Below are 21,078 nucleotides of genomic sequence, written 5' to 3' on the forward strand. Positions count from 1 at the left end.
GACAAGTAATGCCCCCCCTTTTCTACAGCTTGTTGCACACCAGGCAGCTCAGGTTATTGAGTGACACGTTGGCATTTGTGCAGAGGAGGCCTGCAGTGGTGTCTGCAAGACATAAGGGTACCAAGACATAAGGGTACCAAGTGTAAGGTAAAGGTAAAGGGACCCCTGACCATTAGGTCCAGTCGTGGCCGACTCTGGGGTTTGCTGCGTTCATCTCGCTTTATTGGCTAAGGGAGCCGGCGTACAGCTTCCGGTTCATGTGGCCAGCATGACTAAGCTGCTTCTGGCAAACCAGAGCAGTGCACGGAAACGCTGTTTACCTTCCCACCGGAGCGGTACCTATTTATCTACTTGCACTTTGATGTGCTTTCGAACTGCTAGGTTGGCAGGAGCAAGGACCGGACAACGGGAGCTCACCCCGTTGCGGGGATTCGAACCACCGACCTTCTGATCGGCAAGTCCTAGGCTCTGTGGTTTAACCCACAGCGCCACCCACGTCCCAACTAAGTGTAGTGCCTGCCAATTCCCTGTAATTATTAATAGCATTATATCTTATTAAATTTCTGTTCTGCGAGTTCTCCCCAAAGAAGCAAAGCAATGCAATTAAAAGCAAAAGCATCTTAAAAACACATCTGTGAAGCAGGCCTTGGGAGGCGGTGTTCTCATCTCAACCAGCACCCAGGTGGGGTGGGTGAGGAGCAGCTTGAATCCTCTGCGTTGTGCAGAGGAATGTATGAACAGGCTTTTGAGCATCAGAAGTATGTTAACCCATGGTAGTACCTAAGCAAATAATATTTTGGACCACAAGTTTTAATGTTTGCATCTGAGTAACCATAGCTTAATGATTTTCGGACAGCTTTCTTTTAGTGTCCAAGAATAAGAAATGAAAGGTGGGTTGTACCCGGGGAACTTCAGCCAAAAGGGTGGGGCCAGGAGAGAAAATACACATTGCGTTCTTCAGTACTTACCGAAGAAGCTGCTCAATTGGACCATTAATCCATCTAGCTCGGTACTGCTTTCACATACTTGCACTTTCTCTGGGAGACCTACCTGGATAAGCCAGGAGCTGAACATACCTTCTGTATGCAAAGCAGATACACTTTTACTGACCTACAGTACTTTCCTTAAGACATAGGAACATAGAAGCTGCCTTCTACCGAGTCAGACCATTTGTCCATCCATTGTCTACACCAGTGTTTCCCGAATGTGGGTCTCCTGCTGCTTTTGGACTCCAACTCCCATCATCCCTAGCTAGCAGGAGCAGTGGTCAGGGATGATAGGAATTGTAGTCCGAAAACAGCTGGAGACAAGCACACTGGTCTACCCTGACTGGCAGTGGCTCTGCAGGGCTTCAGGCAGGGAGCCTCTCAAAACCCTAGTGGGAAGTTCCAGAGATTGAACCCAGGACTTTCTGCATACAAGGAAGATGCTCTACCATTTAGCTATGGCTGTTCCCTAACATTTCAAATAATACTTTAAAAATAATAATAATTGACCAGTAGCACCTTAGAGGTGGGACGCAGGTGGCGCTGTGGGTTAAAGCCTCAGCGCCTAGGACTTGCCGATCGAAAGGTCGGCGGTTCGAATCCCTGCGGCGGGGTGCGCTCCCGCTGCTCGGTCCCAGCGCCTGCCAACCTAGCAGTTCGAAAGCACCTCCGGGTGCAAGTAGATAAATAGGGACCGCTTACCAGCGGGAAGGTAAACGGCGTTTCCGTGTGCGGCTCTGGCTTGCCAGAGCAGCGATGTCACGCTGGCCACGTGACCCGGAAGTGTCTCCGGACAGCGCTGGCCCCTGGCCTCTTAAGTGAGATGGGCGCACAACCCCAGAGTCTGTCAAGACGGGCCCGTACGGGCAGGGGTACCTTTACCTTTACCTAGCACCTTAGAGACCAACTAAGTTGCATGCACACAAAAGCTTATACCAAGAACAAAATTAGTTGGTCTCTAAGGTGCTACTGGGCAATTTTTTTATATATCTTGACTGCGTCAGATCAATACGGCTACCTACCTGAATTTCAAATAATACTTAAATATGCCCTAACGGTTTGGAATTGCCTGTGTCACTACAAGGTCATTGGTCCAAAAAGTTTCTTTCTCTGCTTCTGCTTCTGCCTCTGAATCTTGAGCACAGAATTGAGGTATGAAGCCTTCTTCCTTTCCCAGAACACAGCTCCCTGGGCTGAAGGTGTTTAAATGCTTCCCTTAAGTCCTCTGCACATAGAGAAAACAGCCTGTCAGGGAGAAGGCTATGCCAAACACTTCTTTAGCATCATGCTAGGGCTGCATGGGCGAGGGTCTTGTTTTGTTTTTGTAGATGATGAGGAGGAGTTGTGGCAGTGTTTTATCACATGCAACCAGGAATCGGCAGGATGAATACCAGTTCCTGAGACTCACAAGGGCTCTTCTTATGTTCTTATCATCTTCCACCTGCAACCAAAGCAGCACACTCTAGGAAAAGCTTGCTGTCTCTTAGTCGTGCCAAATGCAGAGCCAAGTTCGCCCGTCGTTTTCTCGTGAGGAGTGCTAACGTGATTTGTCTCAGGAACTTCAACCTGTTTATTTCCTGGATTTGTGTTTTTGCAGGCACATTCAGGACCCAGCAAGCCAGCGGTTGACATGGAACAAACCTCCGAAGAGTGTCCTTGTTATAAAAAAAATCCGGGATGCCAGTCTCCTGCAGCCCTTCAAAGACCTCTGCATCTATCTCACAGAGGTAGGCTGGACTTTTCTCCCTTAGTGAGCTCAAGCCAGGATCTCTGAAGAATTTTAGTGGGGTGGGCTTTTTAAAGTAGGGTGTTCTTACGGGCTACAGAGATGTGTCTTGAAGCATGCTGACAGTGCTCAGGGAAGTTCATCCAGAGTCAGAGCTTCCACGACCTACATCTCAGGGGTGAGGAACCTGTGGCTCATGTTGTTGAACCCCAGCCCCCATCAGCCTTGGCTGGCTTATGCCAGTGATCAGGGGAAGCTTAAACCATTTCTAAAACCCATAACAAACCAACCTTGGCTGCAAATAAATGCCAAGAAGAGTTTGAGGTGGCCGGCATGTGCCATTTCTATCTATCCAAGAGGATTTCACCGGCATGAACTGTTTGCTTGGGTTTGGGGTTGTCAAAAGACTGCCTCACACATAGGAGCTTTTTCAGAGTTTCAAACTAAGTCCAGCTGAAAATTTGTATTGCTGTGATCTCCTTGGCAGGGATCACTTCGCTCCTTCATGAAACCGCAGTTCCTATTGTCCCTTCAGGAGGAATCTCAGAGTGGTTAAACTGGTATTGCCTTTGTGCTTTTGCCCATTCATGTCTTTCATCTGCTTTCAATGTTGTGGGAGAGCCTGGCAACCCTGATCTCCTCTCTCTCTCTCTCTCTCTCTCTCTCTCTCTCTCTTACTCAAATGGTCACTCTGTTGATGTGATTCCTCCTTACCTTTTGAAAGTTACTGCACCTATTTTATTACTCACAGATAAAAAAAATATAAGGCAGCTCTCTGCGTTAAAAGGGAACAGCCATAGCTCAGTGGTAGAGCAGCACATGGTTTTGCTTGTTGCACAAGGTCCCATGTGCAGTCTAGGAAGGGTTGGGGTAAACTCTGTGTGAAGCCTGGGAGAGTCGCTGCCAGTTACTCTATTTTATTACTACTTTTCCATCTGGCCTTTCTGCCTAGGAGCTCAAACTGGCCTACACACTTATATATGAAAAATATTTGAAAGATGATTAACAGCAGCTACAAAGAAATGAGAACACACGTAACTCCTCCATGTCTGGATAGGCTTGCCTAAACAAAAATGTTTTAAGCAGGCTCTGAAAAGAATACAATGAAGGTGTCTGCCTGGTGTCAATAGGCAAGGAGTTCCAAAGTGTAGGTAGAGTAGTTTTTATCTGAGATTATAAGGTGCTTTGTAGGTGTCAGGGGCTGGTCTGGATTGGAAGACTGGGGAATGCAATTGCAGGAAGAGCAGCTCCTAACAGAAGAGGAGGGGGAATATTCGCCCCCCCCCTTCCAGCGCTTCTAGAAGCAGAGAGACAGGCAGACACAGCTATGAGATAGTAGCTAAGCAACCAGAAGGGAGGGAGCGGCTGGGTGATACATCAATTGAGAGTGGAGGGGGACCCCTCCCTCTCCCCAAACCTGGAGGTCCAAGCATGTCAGAGAACAAAGGAGACGCAGAGGAAGAGGGACTTCTCTTTGGAGTAGGCAACTGATATCCTTGCGGAGGGTTGCCTGTTTGTGCTTGTAACATAATGCTGAAATAAAAGGACTATAAATCTACCAAATGCTCATTAATTCTTATCAGTGAGCCAGCAGAAGGGAGAGGGGAACTCCCGTACTTGACAATAGGAGAATTTCCTCAAAAAGCGGGGTATGTTTTTTTAAAATAAATACATATTAATGCCACTTGTTTCAAGAGGTCATGCTTCTATTTTTCACTCAGTGTTAAGATAGTTTTAATTACATTGGTATCTTTTCCTCCCCACCCTTCAGGTGAACAACATGATTGTCTACGTAGAAAAGAAAGTGTTGGAAGACCCAGCCATCATGAACGATGATAGTTTTGGACCAGTGAAGAAGAAATTTTGCACTTTCAGTGAAGGTAAATATATATATAGTGAGAGAGGTTGCGTTTTGCATGTAACGGGAGCTAGAGATGCAGCAGAAATTTGGTTTGGTTTGCATTTTAATATACAAACTACCTAGTGTACAATTCCTGGAAAAATCTATGAACCGAAACACAGCTAACTGTGTCAAAATCCACTCTTCTCCGAATTTTGTGATCAGATTTTGCCCCTTTCCTTGAGTAAGCTTTCTTGGGTTGCCAAGAAAGGGCTAGCATAGCGCTGCCTCCAAGCCCAGGGGTCATGGTTTGTTTCCTCCTAACAAGGCACAGTCAGTGCATCAGCAACAAGCCATGGTTTAAGCTCCACAGAATCCTGCATTTGGCTGCAATGCTAGGCTATTGCCTTCTTTGATTCTTTACCTGCTTGTACCAGGGGAAGAGCAAAGCAAGAGCACAGGAGCACAGAAAGCTTCATTATACCAAGTCCAGCCATTGGTCCATCTAGCTCAGTGTTGTCAACACTGGCTGGCAGCAACTCTCCAGGATTTCAGACAGAATACATTCCCAGCCCAGCCTGGAGTTGCCATAGTTTGAACCTGGGACCTTCTGCATGCAAAGTAGGCGCTATGCCTCTGAGCTATCACCCTTCCGTGACCTATAGCAATTGAGCTGGGTCCGCAGTATGGTTTATGAAGCTTGTAACTTTGACTTACCGTAACATGCAAATTCAGGCGCCGTGTCTGTTTCCTTAAAGAAGGAAGGCGTGTGCAGTCAGATAAGAGCCAGAATGAGCAGGTAAATGGGCTAAAGGAGGGTCAAGCGGAAAGCCGCAATCTGTTTATACCGCTGTATTTCTGCCCTTTTAAACAGATAGGATTGGAATTTTTAAAAATCGTATTCCGTGCTTTCAAACTCCTTTTCTTTCTTAGACTACGATGATATCTCCAATCAGATAGACTTTATCATCTGCCTGGGAGGAGATGGGACCTTGCTTTATGCCTCTTCACTCTTCCCGGTGAGTTTAAGTTCACCATCCTTCCCTTGCCTGCAATATCTTGCTTATGAAGTCCACATGGGATGCTTTGTGATGGTTGCGTGTTCTTCCACAGGCCCTTAACACTAACTTTTGGCTCTTCCCCACTCAGTATTCACTTATGTGCCTCCCTTTCTGCCCTGTCCATTTATAAGGGCTTGGTGTGGCTGTAGTTAAATATAAGTTGCTGCTTTTAAACATGTCCTATTATTATTATTATTATTATTATTATTATTATTATTAAAAAGAGGGTGGGAGGACTAGAGCTGGGCGATATCTGGTTGGCATCATTGCGATATATCACCAGCTGAACATCACGATATATTGATATATCACAATGTCTGAAATAAGGATGGAACTATGTAGAGGTGAACAGTAGGGCTGGGCAATAGCTGGCTTTTCAGCATTGTGATATATCCCCAGCTAAACACTGTGATATACCAATACATCATGATGTCTGAAATAAGGATGGAGCTATGTAGATGCATTGGCTGGCTTCACGGTTTTTCTTGCATTGTGTTTTTTTGCATAGCACACGCACACACGTATCATGATTTGCGGGCAAAAAATTATGAAACTGCTATCACGATATGGACGTCAAACTGGTTTTTGGACGATATATTGACATATCGCCCAGCCCTAGGGAGAGCCCTATGCAGAATTTAATACACGCAGGCTTGTTGACAGCCTGGTGTTGAGTATAGACTGCCCAAGATTCCCCCTCCCCGCCTTTGTTTCCCTCCTTTCCCCCAAAACTCGGACTCACAAATATTAAAACCAGCACAGATAAAACGCAGATAGCTAAGAGCGTATAAAAGATAATAATTTTAAAGTGATTAAACTTGGAATAGAATTAAAATGAGGTGAAAATAAATCTATTAAAATGCAGATTGGTTTTTTAAAAGCACTATTACAACCCCTTTCCTTAAGAGCTGCCACTTCCCCAAAGCCTCCTGGAATAAAACAGCCTCCACCTGTCAGTGGAAGGACAAAGAGGGAGCCACTGCAGCCTCTCTAGGGAGTTATAGAGTTTGGGGAAGCCGTGGGGCAGCTCCTGTGTCCCACCCAAACTTGCCTGCGAGGGTGGCAGGACTGAGAAAAAGACTGCCACAGCTATACAGTGAAGCTCCGCCAACTTTGGTTTCCCTTTTAGTCCAAGAGTCGCCCAACAGTTGTAGGTCCATTTGGATTTTTGAGTGGGAGCTGTGCCCTCGCCGATCTCTTCCCCTCCCACCCCACCAAAGGAGAGGCAGAAAGAGAGAGATAAAAGACAGAGTTTGCTTCTCCAAGGCATCTGTGCAAAACTCTGATCCGGTAGAATTAATCTGAGCCTCGATGAAGCCCAAAGAGCTAGAAGAGGAAACCAGAAAGTGCCACTTCCCAAACTTCCTCCTTCAGCACTATGTACTTTCCGAGGGAGAAGAAGGTAGCCGCCTTTGCTACCGTATGACCAAGAGGGTAGAAAGGGGAAATCACCAAAGGAAAGTTTGAAAGATTATTGGAGGTTAGATACTCAGGAACAGATTTTAGATGAAGATTGGGAAAGAATCTTTCGACAACCACCCTTCGTTGCGACCTCTAGGATAATCCAGGAACAGGGGTTGAAGCTGGTACAAAAATGGCATTATACAGGGTGGCGCTGTGGGTTAAACCACAGAGCCTAGGACTTGCCGATCAGAAGGTCAGCGGTTCAAATCCGAGCAACGGGGTGAGCTCCTGTTGCTCAGTCCCTGCTCCTGCCAACCTAGCAGTTCGAAAGCATGTCAAAGTAGATAAATAGGTACCGCTCCGGCAGGAAGGTAAACAGCATTTCCGTGCGCTGCTCTGGTTCGCCAGAAGCGGCTTAGCCATGCTGGCCACATGACCCGGAAGCTGTACGCCGGCTCCCTCGGCCAATAAAGCGAGATGAGCGCCGCAACCCCAGAGTCGGACACGACTGGACCTAATGGTCAGGGGCCCCTTTACCTTTACCTTTAAAGTTATATCATATTACAAAATCTGGATGTAAGAATGGCTGGAGGAAATGTGGAGTGATGGGAACGTACAGTCATATGTGGTGGTATTGTCCATTAGTTAATGAATTTTTGAAACAGATTGGTATAGAAATATTGGGAATTGTGGGAAGGAACGTGGAAATAACTCAATTAATGGTTCTTATTACTCTGAGTAGTATCGAGTTAAAAACAAAAGAGGAATGCAAATGGGTAAAATTGATGGTAATTGCAGCCAGACAGGTTATAGCAAGTAATTGGGAAAATGCAGAAGAGCTAGGGGTGAACCGATGGAGGAAAAAACTGAATATTATAATTTTAGAATACCTAACTGTGAAGATACATAGAATAAAAGGGTTTAAGGTCAGTGGGAAAGAGGAGGATTGGTTTGAGAAGATATTGAATTATTTGAGTAGGTTTGAACAATTTGGGGCAATTAAAATGTTAAAAGTTAGATAAACCTTGTGGAAGGAGGAGTGTTAATTGGCACGGAACTGTTAAAAGCGGAATGTGTTGAAACTGTTAAAAGCTTTGGCTCCTGGACGCCAAGACCAAGGGCAGTTTGTGCCGCTTCTGAATGCTCTCCTCTCCGCCCCCCCCTTTTTACCGCCAGGGCAGCGTACCTCCCGTGATGGCTTTCCACCTGGGTTCCCTGGGATTCCTTACCCCGTTCAATTTCGAGAACTTTCAGTCCCAAGTGACTCAGGTTATTGAAGGTAAGGTTTTGTGCTGAGCTGGTCACTTGTGCTGCTTCTGCAGAAGTAATGCTGGCAGCATTTTTATTTAAAAAAAACCCCCACAAATCTATAGTTTAGAAACCTCTGCTGCTTTGTGGGATATCTTCGGGGGAAGAAAGGGCTCCGGAGCAAACACTACACAGATCAGGAGTTGAGTCCTAAGGAGGTTGGATGGCGCCTTGTAGGGCTCCTTCTGGCAACTCCTGCAGCCCAGCTGGTGCCAAACGTACTGCTCTGCTTTCCTTTGGACCACATCAGCGAGGCTGAGAGGGGGTTATTGTCATCTGCTCAGCCCAGGGCCTCTATACACACTGCCTAGGCTTGCGCCCCCAGGGAGGTCACTTCAGTGCAGCAGTTTCTTCACCCCTACAGGTGCACTGCATTGTCTTTTGAGCAGACAGGTGCCAACAAAGTTTATTAGGGTTGTTGCAATCAATGAGTACCTCCCTGATGAGATTGGGCACACTTGACAGCTCCAGGCTAGGGCTCCCAAATGCAGCCAATCCCTGCTGCAAACTCTTTAAGACTAAGGATGTGGGAGGGAGTTAGCAGCTTTGCATGCAGAAGATCCCAGGTTTGATCCCTGGCATCTCCAGGTATGGCTAAGAAAGACCCTCACCTGAAATTCCAGTGTGCTAATTCTAGTATTGGTATAGACAAGAGGTGAGGAGCCTTTTTTCAGCCTGAGAGCTGCATTCCCTTCAAGGGGGGGGGGAGTCTGATGACAATGGTGGGCGGAGCCAGAGGCAAAAGTGGGTGGAGCAACAGATGCAAAAGACCTTTGCATGATAGGCTTGTTTTGACATACAATCTCACTTCCCTCTAGCCTCCTTTCCTGGCCTGGGGAGAGTCCCAAGGTCCAGATAGAGAGGCATGGAGGGCCATATTTGGCTCCCGAGCCTGAGGTTCCCCACCCCTGGTGTAGACAATACTGAGCTTGATGTCAGGGCTTGAACCTGGGGCCATCTGCAGCTTTCCCCTGCATTTTCTGGTCTTCACAGCCCTTTGGCCTTTATATGTTTATTGTAGCAAATATATTTTTATTATACAGATAAGTGTCTGGGGTTGGTAGGGACAATGATCACTGTATCTCCTAAACTGATCCCATGTTGGTAGGCCTTTTTATGTCCTTTTACTTAGAAAGGTGTGGTTTTTCACCCTCCACCCACCACAGGCAATGCAGCACTTGTTCTCCGGAGCAGGCTCAAAGTGAAAGTGCTCAAGGAGCACAAGGAGAAGAAGGCAATGATTCAAAACGGGATCGAAGAGAATGGGCTGATTTCTCCAAGCCTAGAGAAGGAACTGTTCAAGCAAGCCATTCAATATCAGGTTTGTGCATTCGGTGGGCGAGGTTTGCTTTTCTTCCAGTAGCAGCAGCAGCAACAGCAGCAACAACTACGATGAGGTTAATCTTAGTGAGTTACTGAATTTATATCCCATCCCTCCCTCCTGAAGGAGCCCAGGGCGTCAAACAGATTCACTGTTTAAATAAACAAAGCAAAAGCAATAGCATTCTAAAACAGTTAAGCGTTATAAGGGCAATGACGGTGAAAAACATTCCAAAAACAGTTACAGTCAGAAGCATTCTTCATCCGGTGTTCTGCATCCAGGAATGGTATGCTTCAGCTACCCAATGCCTCACTGGAGAGGGAAGTTTTCCTCCTGAAAGTTAATAATGATGGAGACAGGCACAGCTCACTGCGGAGGTCATTCCACAACCGGGAGCCACCACCAAAAAGGCCCTGTGATAGGTCACTGCCAACCAGGAAGCCCCTAATGGGACCGCCAACTCACCACAATCATGGTGGTGGTAATATAATCATGATCATGACAATATAATAGTGATGATGATATTAATACTGGCAATGTAATAATACATTTAATATATTAAATTTATGAATTGCTTCCCATGAAGCATCTTGAAGTGTCTTTGTAGATATAGAAAGCCAGCATAACGTAGTGGTCAGTGTTGGAGTATGATCTGGGAGACCAGAGTTCAAATTCCTACTCAGCCATGAAGCTAACTGGGTGTGACCTCAGGGCCAGTTCACTTGGTCTCAGCATCTAACCTACCTCAGAGGATTGTAGTAAGGATAAAATGGGGAGAAGGGCAACTTGAGCTCTTTGACGGAAAAGTGGGATATAAATGTAAAATTTTTTTACAAATGGGTCAGGGGCTTCTGGCCCTCAGGCCCACCAGACTTCCTTGTTTGTCCCACAAGGCCACTTTGGGCAAGCCATGCCCACCGTACACCTGATGTCGGGTGTGTGGCAGGTAAGGGCAGAGCTTCAAATGAATAATCAGGAGCTTAAAGTGAGCTGTTGATGGTTCTTTCATTGAAGCAAGGTGTGTTTCCATCTTCCATCAGCTGATGGGCTGTGAGAGCACCTTTTGGGGGGAGGGTTTCCATTGAAACCATTGTTAAAGTGAAGGGGAGGAGTTGCATTTTAGCAGTGGTTTCCATGGGAACTGCTTCTCTCTTCTAGCATTACTCTTTGAACATTGGAAAACTGGAAATGTGTAGAGCAGCGTGGGGCTGTTTGAAAGCCCTTTTGCAAACAGTCCCAAACTGATCTTAGAACTACCAGTTTTCAGAGAGTTAAAGAGCAGTATAGGGCTGGTTGCTATTATTTATTTTTATATTTGTGGTTTTTTTAAAAAAAACCCAAACACTTTTGGAAAGTGAAATGGGGGGGGGGGGGAATAGTCCACCAGACTTTTTGGATTACAACTCCAAATGACGCTGGCTGGCCCATTAAAAAACATTTAAGGCTTTCTTTCTGCATGCTAAAAATCGGTCATAAAATCATAAAGCCAGAGTCTTTTTTTAAAAAAAAGATTTTTATTGATACAGCAAGAAGAAAGAAAAAAAACATAAATACCAAATTACACACAGGAATAACCGGTCTTTAGTGTTAAGACCAATATATGTTTTATTGTTTGCTAAAAAAATTATGTGTCTATGGTTAAAGCCAGAGTCTTATAAACCCTGTAGAAACACAACAGATTTTACTACTTCCACACAAACACAATACAGTAGATCTTAAAACAGAATGACTCTGGTTCAGAGTTCTAGTCAGCGTCATCAAATATTTAACCTCTTTCGAAACAAACAAACAAAAATGCTGTATCTGAAGAAGTGTGCATGCACACAAAAGCTCATACCAATAACAAACTTAGTTGGTCTCTAAGGTGCTACTGGAAGGAATCCCCCCCCCCCCGACTATGGCAGACCAACACGGCTACCTACCTGCAACTTAACCTCTTTCGTAACTGTTCCGTTCCATCATCTGCATTTCCTGTCGGCAGGTCCTGAATGAAGTTGTGGTGGATCGGGGCCCTTCCTCATATCTTTCCAACGTGGACGTCTTTCTAGATGGGCACCTTATCACCACAGTCCAAGGAGATGGTAAGCACGTTTTCTGTTTGCCAGAAAGCAGAGCGCCCCCCCCCCCTGCCCCCTGCCTCCTTTGGGGGCTGGAGAGCATTTTCTTTGCATGCCTGGCATCTCGAGGTGGGACTGAAAGCCCTCAGGAGCTGCTGCCAGTCAGTGTTGGCAGTCCTGAGCTAGATAAGAGTCTGTCTCGGGATAAGGGCACTTCCTATGCTAAGGCGCCTTCCTGTACCCATTAAGAGCATTCATAGCTGAGCTCTGTTTAGGTCCTTAAATGGTTTGCCCCCAAGCTGTATACTGGACTGGCTGCACCCTTACGATTATCCTGCCCGCACTTTTAAGATCTGCCTGCCCCTAGGTAGGTAAGGTTGGTTGGCAAGTTCCCCTTCCCTTCCCTTCCATTGCACCTGCATCAAATTCCTACATGGGAGGCTTCTTGCAGGCACGTCCTCCATTAGCTGGGTGGTTGAACTGCCTCTGCCCCACTCCCCAGCTCTTAATAGATTGTTGTTTTTAACTGCTTCAAATGGGTGAGTGTCCTAACAATTTTTTAAAGAGTTGGTTGCACAGTGAAAGGGCTGTTCCCAATCCTAAGCCTATAAAGAACAGGCGAGGCTATAATTGTGACTTGCGCTTGCTCTTTCCACTCAGGTGTCATCGTCTCCACACCCACGGGCAGCACGGCGTATGCAGCTGCTGCAGGCGCTTCAATGATCCACCCGAATGTCCCTGCCATCATGATCACCCCAATCTGCCCACACTCGCTCTCTTTCCGGCCCATCGTCGTTCCTGCTGGGGTGGAGCTGAAGGTGGGTCCTTAATCAGTTTCCTCTCCAAATTTGGCTAGTTGCTGCGAGATCTCTGCCCCTCAGAATTGTCGCCTGAGCTTGCCCTTTTTTTTCTCCTTCTCCCTCCCAGTCCTTTGTTCCTTTTGTGTCGTGTCTCTTAGACTGAAAAGCGGGAGGGATAAAAATGCCTAACGATTAATGAATTAGAAAGCTTTACCGCCCACCAAACAAACAAGCTTTAAGCTGCCTGTTATGTAACCAAACAAAACATCGGTATAAAATCCAGCTCTCTCTCGCACCCGCCTTCCCTCCTGGCAGCCAGAGAGGTTATTGCTTTCTTAAGCAATGTGCCAAAACATGTTTAAACCCTACTGAAAGGTCAGATTCTGCTGAAGCGGTTTGCTGCTTTGTTTGAAAGGCGGCATGGAAAAAAGAGGTTGCCTTCCCCTGGGCTCGGCCTTCTGCCTCCGCTGTTGGAGATGCCAATTGCTGGCAGTTGCAAGTGGGGAGAGTTGCTGTTCCACCCAGATTGTGCTGGCCGGCTTCTCATGGGCAATCTGGCTGGCCCCTGTGAGAACAGGCCTATTGGCCTGATCCAGCAGACAGCAAGCTAAAAAATTTAGATCTCAGAAGTCAATGTGCTTTCCCTTCTCCTCAGATCATGCTGTCTCCCGAAGCCAGGAATACAGCGTGGGTTTCCTTCGATGGGCGGAAGAGGCAGGAGATCTGCCACGGGGACAGGTGAGGATGCCCTTCTGAGTTCTCTGTGCCACTTGGTGCTCTCTGCTGTCACTAAATATATGAGGAAGAGCAGGAACGCCTGACTTGAGTCACGTCCACACCAGGCATTTAAAGCACTCTTATACCACTTTAGCAGTCATGGAGAATCCTTGGAACTGGAGTTTGCTATGGTGCTGGGAACTGTAGCTCTGTGAAATCTTCACCCTTAGTAAACTAAAGTTCTCAGGATTCTTTGGCGTAGGGGGGAAGCCCTGACTGTTAAAGTGCTGTGAGAATGCCTTAAAGAATGTGACTTCAGCAAACATTCTCATTCTCATTCTTCATTTCATTTCTATAGTACTTCATATTTTTAAGGGGGGGGGGGAATCTCAGAGCAGCTTACAACTCATTCAAGCATCCAATAGAGCAGTCCACTATGGAACATTACTGAAGAAAGTCAAATATAAAGTATACATTCAAAGCAACATCATTACCGGGAAACTAAGACAATATTTTAGATTCCTGTTAATGATGTTTCTTTGAATATATACTTTATATTTCTCAAAGAAAACTTTACAAAAGGAGCTCAGCTACAAAATGCACATTTTAACACCCCAAAGTTAACAACAACAACAAGCCTTAAACATTTCAAAAAAAAACATTCTTAAAGAAAGACAACATCTGCTTTATCTAGAAAAGCTGCTTTATTGCAGAGGTGGGGGGAAACTGTGGTCCCTCCCGATGTTGGACTCCCAACAATCCCAGCCAGCGTAGCCAGTGGTCAGGGATGATGGGATCTGTAGTTGAGCAATGTCTGGGGTAGGCAAAACTTTCACCTGCTTTAGTGCAGTCAAATTGCCTTGAGAGCAGGCTTTCTTCTTAATACAGTGGTACCTCTGGTTGCGGACGAGATCCATTCTGGAGCTCCAGTAAGATCACCAGGTTTCCACAACCAGAGGGACTGCTTCTGCACATGCGCGCACGGCAAAACACTTCCGGGTTTGCCGCTTTCGCAACCCGAAGTTTACGTTACCCAAGGGTAACATAAGACAAGGTGCTACTGTACCTGCAAAGGCCGCGGATGCCTGGCAGAATTATAAAGGATGACTCTGACTTGTGTCCACTCACTTCAGTGGGTCTACTTTGAACAGGGCTAGTGTTGGATACAACCCTGTACGGCTTTAGGGTTGGTGGCCTTCATTCAGCCCCATCGAGGAAGCGATTCACAAGTGGAATAAATAAGCTTTTATCCTCCATTGAACCTGTCCTGAACTGAAGGCCAACCCTAATAACAATTCTGTCTCTTACAGCATCAGCATTACTACCTCCTGTTACCCCCTCCCTTCAATCTGTTTCCAAGACCCCGTAAGTGACTGGTTCGATAGCCTGGCCGAATGTTTGCACTGGAACGTCCGGAAAAAGCAGAACAACTTTGCTATAGACGAAGAAGAGGAGTTTTGAGTGTTGGCTCTAGCAGAGGATCATGGGAGGCCGAATCCCTTCTGTACAAAAACATGTTTTTAAGCCTGTAGCTCTGGGGAGTAGACCAATATAATATAATATTATATAAATATATATATAATAACTTTTTTAAATACAGCGATGTACCTCATATCAGTCTGTTCTGCTGATGACCAGATATCATGTCGTTGTTTTTCTGTCTGTCGGGAGAGCTTGAGGTGAGAGAGAAACGAGCGGAGATACTTTTCTTCGGGGCACATTAGAAATGTCCAATGTTTGTTCGTCAATGTGCAATGTGTTTTCCGCACAACGTGTTTCCTAGAAAGAAGTTTTTTTTGGGTTTTTTTTTGCAAAAGCCTTATTAAAAACGAATGATGTTTCCTTGGACTTTTGTTCCCGGTTATCGGCAAATCCCCAGATTCTCTTTATTGGCCACTGTGTGGGTCAGGCAAATGTTGGTTAAAGGGGCGCTAAAACGTTTTCTCTTACGTTTTTCAAATCTTCAGTTCTGTGCACTTATTTCTGGCAAAGTGAAGAGGATCAATCCGTTCTTGATTGCCACTTCCCCCCCCCCGCCCCCCACTTTTTTCTTTTCTTTTCTGGCTCACAAGAAATGTGGTTTCATGGCTGCTTAGAGCAGGGATTCCTACCCCCACCCCAGGATATTTTCCCACCATCTTTGTTTAAATGTGTTTGTAGGAACTTTATTACACCTCCCTGATGGTGATCAAAAATAAGTAGGTCTTGTTGTGGGAGGGGTTGGAAGGAGGGAGACAGGTTTTGAATTGCAGAAATTTGTCAAGATGAGTGTTCATAGATCAACTCTAGATGTGATCAGCAACATTAAGACAAAGGCGGCCTCTGTATGAAAGACAAAGTTGGGAATTAGTTGGACTGGGACATGCAGGCAGTTGTCACCTGTTGGGTGAATAACTGGGAACGTCAAATGCCTCCTTAAACCATTGCTGGTGAAATCACAAGGCCTGTGTGCCAAAAGCACTTGTGTACTTATGTGTACATACCTTTTGGTTTCAGCTGGGCTTGCACAGATGTTTCCTCTGAGCTGTGCAAAATCTGAAAGTTAAAACTTCACTGTCACATGAGAAATGTATTGGGATTCTTTAAAAAGGCAAAACAAAACCAGCACATTTTGGGGTTTCTACAGTTTCCAGACAAGCAGCCATTTTTGCCTGGATGGTTGACTCTCAGAAAAGCCACCCAAACTTCAGGTGTATCTTTTTTATGTGGCAGTGAGGGATTTGGAAAGTCTTATGCGAATATGCTGGTGGGTGGCAACTTCCCCCTTTGCTGCTCTTTTGGGTCCTGGTCTGTGGATTTCTGCCAAGAACTAGGAGCTGTAGGCTGTAGTTTGCTGGGGCTTCCATTTCCATGGGGTTTCCAGTTTGCTCAGCCACACACGGAGGCATCGCCTGAGTGGTGAGCTTCGCAAACACTGCTATGGTATATAAGCAAGTCTGCAGGCTTGTGTGTGTTTTCTGTGTCTTTAAAAACCCAACAAGGAGCAGTCGCCTAGCACCTATTAAATGACCCAGTCAGCAGAGATAGGCCAGGAGTCACAGCTGCCCTCAGGGAATGCAGGCTGGCTTGGCTGTTGCCTTTTTGGACCAGGGTAGCCAACGGAGTGTCTTCCAGACATGAAGGACTCCCATCTCCCATCAGCCCCAGCCAGCCTGATCAGTAGCCAGGGATGAAGGGAGTTTGTGTCCTCAGCATTTGGAGGTCATGACATTTGCTTACCCATGCTTTGGGCCACTAAGCCTTGCTTGCAGCTGCTTGGGATGGGGCCCTGAGTGCCTCTAGGCTAGAATGATGCTGGAGTGGGCAGCTGTCATGTGAGAAATGTCCAGGCAGGGTATTAAGGGAGTTGTATTACAGGAGTTTCCAATCAGAAGACCAGGAGATGTTCCTAGCACATTCCCTCTTCTTGTGTGGCTTCAGCACACTCTGATGTTGTTTGTTCATTTGAAGCTTTCTCATGGGTGTACACTTCTAAATATATATTCCTGGCTTTTATGAAGATAGTTCAAAGGGGATGGTAAAATCTATTTATTTTCTGTTTTTGGACTTCGGCTTGGGTCTGCCCCTTGCAATGGTACAAGGTGGTGGAATAGCTCAATAGCTAAAGGTTACTGCTAAAGGGTTGCCCATTCTGACAGCCCTTCAGATAAAAGAAGGGGGGTGGGAATACAATCATGTGAACGGGAATCTGACCTGCCAGGGTTGTAGGGTTGACCTGTCACGCATGTTACTTTTCTGCCTGATGGTCTCGTGATCTGGTGTCGAGTTTTTTTCTTTTTTTAAAAAAAAGGATCGCTCATTCAGAAATGGTGCGTCCTCCGCTTTGAAGTGGAACAGCCAGATCTCTGCCACATCAAGACTACACCACCTTGTGCCTCTGCATGTGTGTGGACTAAGCCGCTGAGGTTTACATGCATGTTCTTTAGCAGTATCGCCATCCCATGCCTCCTGCCTTATCCAAGCGCTTCTGCAGAGATCTTGAGAGCGATCGGATGCCCTCAGCCAGTCCTTGTCTGTGGCACAAAAGCTTGATGGAAGGGGAGAGAGAGATCGCATGCTCCCTAAATGAATGGCGTTCTGTTGGGGTTTTGTGGCTGTCTTAGCATTAGGGAAAGTGTGTGTTTCACCCACCCCTTTTGCAACAGGGATGAGGAGCCTGAGGGCCTGTAGATCCTGTTGGGCTACAACTCTCTGACCATCAGCCACTGAGGGTCTCAGGCTCTACAAGTGGGTTTTACAATATACACCTGCGAGTTTCATCCAACCAAGTTTTGCTGAGAGTAAGCCCATTGAAATGAACAGCCTTTAGTTACATCTGCTAATTTGAATGGGTCTGCTTCTGAGTAGGAGAGAACCCTGAATGTTTTCTCTTTCCTCCCAAAGCAGATTTTCAACTCTTGACGGTAGCGTCAACTGCACTAAATTGTGTTACGTGTATGTTATATATTTGTGAAAAGGCGACTGTTGTAAATGTTTTGTGTACTAGAATATTGGATTTGGGTTTGCTGGCCGGTTCTGAAATTGGGCCTGAATCAGGCAAAATGTTGTTGGCAACATGTGGGAGAGATGTTTCAACCAGCTTTTTAGATGCCTTGGTTTCGCTTATATTTTATAGTATGATTATGTTACTACTGGGTTTTTTAAGTCACGGGTTTTCTAGATGGCAGAGAGTGCACTGTTTTTGAATCACAGTTTTGCTTTCTAATCTGTGAAAATAGAGCTTTGCTTTAAAAAGGCAATGACCTCCCCCCCCCCCCGACACCTTAAATGCAAGAATTAAGAAAAGGAACAGAATAAAGGGCTTCAGGTTGTAGCCAGCAAAGCCCTCCTGCTCAGAGTAGACCCACTGGAATTAATAGACCTAAGGTAGTCGTGTCCATTAACACCAATGGATCTAACTCAAAGTAGGGCTGGTATTGAATAAAACCTTTTGATATGAAGTATGTTGAAGGATTAATATGCTGAGGAAAGACTCATTTGCAGATGAGACGACAAAATAAAAAAAGCTTTATTTAGAAAATTTGGGAGTTTATTTTTTTGGTAAACTCCCCCCACCGCAAAATAAAATAATTTGGCATCTTTAGTGCTTATTATTTAAACTAGTAATGTTTCTCAGAATTTTAAAAAAAACAACCCTGGATTCTTTTGTTTCAAGTAAAGATTTTATATAAGGTCTCCCCAAAAAGTCTTTCATTACTGCCTCCAAACTTGATTCAGTTTACTAATGAGATCTTATAGTGCACAGGTGAGCTTTACCGTAACTTGCTCTGCTGTGATCCTGAGCAAATCTCCCCCTCCCGTTTTCCTGATTTAATTGCTTAACTGTCTCCTAACCTAATTGCTGCAGGCAGGCAGATGGGGAGCAGGCAACAGAACCTCTCAGAAAGGCAAGCAGCCTAAAAAAATTGTACCTGGACCTTCTGGCCATACTGTTGCAATTAAAAGTGGCATCCTGGTTGTGGCTAGGGGTGCATTTTTGCTCCCTCGCTTTCAGTACTGAGGGGTGGGGGACCTTTATCCCTCTGGGTATTGCTGGACTACAGCTCTCATCAGCCCCTGCAAGCATGGTCAGTGGCCAGGGATGTCAAGAACTGTAGTTTGCAATATCTGGAGGGCCAAAGCTCCCGCCACCCTTGCAATGCGCCATTGCCTTAAGGCAGTTCATGGGGGCCTCATCTGGTCCTTGCATCTGCTGTTGGGAACTGCTGTCTGTCCTCTGCAAGGTTGAGAGTTCGGCTGGGCACCATCCCATCATGTGGTTGGGCACTGAGCAACAAGGCCTGTTTGATTTTCCGCAGTTCTTGCAGGTCTTCCTCTTTAGCCGCTGACTGGAAAGGAAACTGGTTCCCGAGCCGGTTTCTGTTCAAGCGAAGGGCTCCCAGAGTACAACCCCATTTAACATTAACACTACAGCCATCGCTTCTCCTGGGAAACAGACAATCTGCTGATGGTTGGCGGTCATGCAGAGCTTCATTCTACATGCTACCTGCCGTGGGGAATATTAAATCCCCACTTTCTAGGCTGAGAAAATGAGTAAGCGGAAGGCCTAGGCAAGAAGGGAACAGGGGAAGTTAAAAACTAGGTTCTCCTTATTGCAACCCCTCCTCAACACTGTCCTCTCAAGGAAGCACCAAAGCTGAGGTCAACAAACACAGTCTTCCTGCATTCTGAGTTCTTGTTTCAGCTAAGCAGCTGGTGGGTTTTTTGGCTTGTTTTTGATTTGCTAGGTGTTTAAATCTCAATCTCTCCCTGCCAGCCACCCCTTCATGGGCAGGTTGGATGAGTACAAACTAGTAGCTAGCAGAATGGTGAACCGATAGATCAGCTTGCCGGGAAAGTTGCAGGATGGGAGTCCTGACCGGAAGGTGGAAGTACAGTCAGGCAAGGGGACTGTTCACAGGGAGTCACCGTAGAATCATTGCCGAGTTGGAAGGGACCTTGGGTCCCTTCTGCATTGCAGAAATAAGTAGGTGTGCTGAGAATATGGCATGTCGGTTGGATCTCCAAAGAGGTCCTTGGCTTTTGCTTTAATTCAGCATTAGTTAAAATGTCGGGGGGGGGGGGTGTGAACAGGTCTGATCATCCACCAATCCAATAGGTTCCCCACTTGTCTTGTGTGACTTCTGCTTGGAAGACCTGGTGACATCCCTGGCCTAAGCCTGCTCCTTTTCCTTTGCAATGCTTTGCATAGGTGCCCATTCCAGGCCTCCTAAAACATGGCATCCTTGTTGGGTGTAGCAGAGAAGGGAATATACAGTCCCACAGATGCTGCTAGAATCCCACCTTTCATCGTCCCCGACTATTGGCCTTGCTGGCTGAGGCTGGGGGGATTTGGCTGGGAGGTTGTAGTCCTACTCAAGAGCAGACCCCTTGAACCCACGTTTGTCAAGGTCATGAATCTCGTTGGGTACAACTCTGGGAGTCTAGTAACACCAGGAGGTCCACAGGTTCCTTAGCCCTGGAGTAGGCCTGATGTGGTTCATTCATTGTGTGTCAGAGGTCCGCTGCCCTTCCAAAGAGGCAAGCCTTGTTTTACTCAAAACTTTAAAAGTGTTGATGACATGGCACACCGCCCAGAGTTCCGAACTTTAGAAAGGAAAAAATAAAAAAGCCTAACGTTTCATATTGTTACTGCTTTGAAAAAGACTTGTTAAATATTGCTGAGAGAGCAAAACTATTTTCCAGACCTTTTCAATAAACCATTTTTTTTCCAAAGTTGGTGTTTGTGACGTAGCATTTTTTGAAATAAAAATTCTTTGCTCTTTGCAAGGCATTAAAACACAGCGCCTTGTTGCAGGAGGCCCACAAGTAAAGGAAATAAGTTATATCTTGGTTAATCTCAGAGGTTTGTGGAAGGGGAAAGAGAGCTCAAGACTGGGCCTACTGCATCAGTCCTCTTAATGTCCCATCTGCTTTCATGTTTCCAGCAACGGTGAACCAATCTCCCCTTCAAATGTGCTGGGCTCCCAACTTCCCATCATCCCTTGCCACCATGGCCAGTCATCAGGGATGACCAACCACATGGGCTATCTCTGGGTTGAGAAGCACCATGGAAACTAGAGAGTGTAAGAGGAATCTGCTGGATTAAGCCAATGAGCCACCTATTCCAGCATCCTGTTCTCACAGTGGCCAGTCAGATGCCTGTGTAGTAGAAGAGTGCTCTCCTTTCCTGCGTTTTCCACCAACTGGTATTCAGAAACTGCCTCTGACCAGAACATAACCATCATGGCTAATAGCCACTGAAAGCCTTACCCTTCATGAATTTGCCCACTCAAAGCCAATCCAGTTGGCGGCCATTTTTCTTGTAAGCGGAAGCTCTCATGAGGGTTAACAGTTGGCGGGACTGCCACCATTTTGA

General features: G+C 46.1%; 1 protein-coding gene across 6 annotated transcripts in view; it reads left to right on the forward strand.

Moving 5' to 3' along the window:
* The window catches only part of NADK (NAD kinase), a 54,429-nt gene extending 33,994 nt beyond the window's left edge, over positions 1–20,435 (forward strand). For all 6 annotated transcript variants that reach the window (XM_079987087.1, XM_079987086.1, XM_079987085.1 and 3 more), the window contains 9 exons: positions 2,584–2,713; positions 4,484–4,592; positions 5,486–5,571; positions 8,194–8,296; positions 9,492–9,646; positions 11,628–11,727; positions 12,364–12,521; positions 13,159–13,241; positions 14,531–20,435. In XM_079987087.1, coding sequence (XP_079843213.1) covers positions 2,584–2,713; positions 4,484–4,592; positions 5,486–5,571; positions 8,194–8,296; positions 9,492–9,646; positions 11,628–11,727; positions 12,364–12,521; positions 13,159–13,241; positions 14,531–14,681 — 1,075 coding nt within the window. In that variant the 3' untranslated portion in view covers positions 14,682–20,435. The remainder of the gene's footprint in view (positions 1–2,583; positions 2,714–4,483; positions 4,593–5,485; positions 5,572–8,193; positions 8,297–9,491; positions 9,647–11,627; positions 11,728–12,363; positions 12,522–13,158; positions 13,242–14,530) is intronic.
* The last annotated feature ends 643 nt before the right edge of the window (positions 20,436–21,078 follow it).

The sequence above is a fragment of the Podarcis cretensis genome (genome assembly GCF_951804945.1).
Source record: "Podarcis cretensis genome assembly, chromosome: 8".
NCBI classification, from domain to species: Eukaryota; Metazoa; Chordata; class Lepidosauria; order Squamata; family Lacertidae; genus Podarcis; species Podarcis cretensis.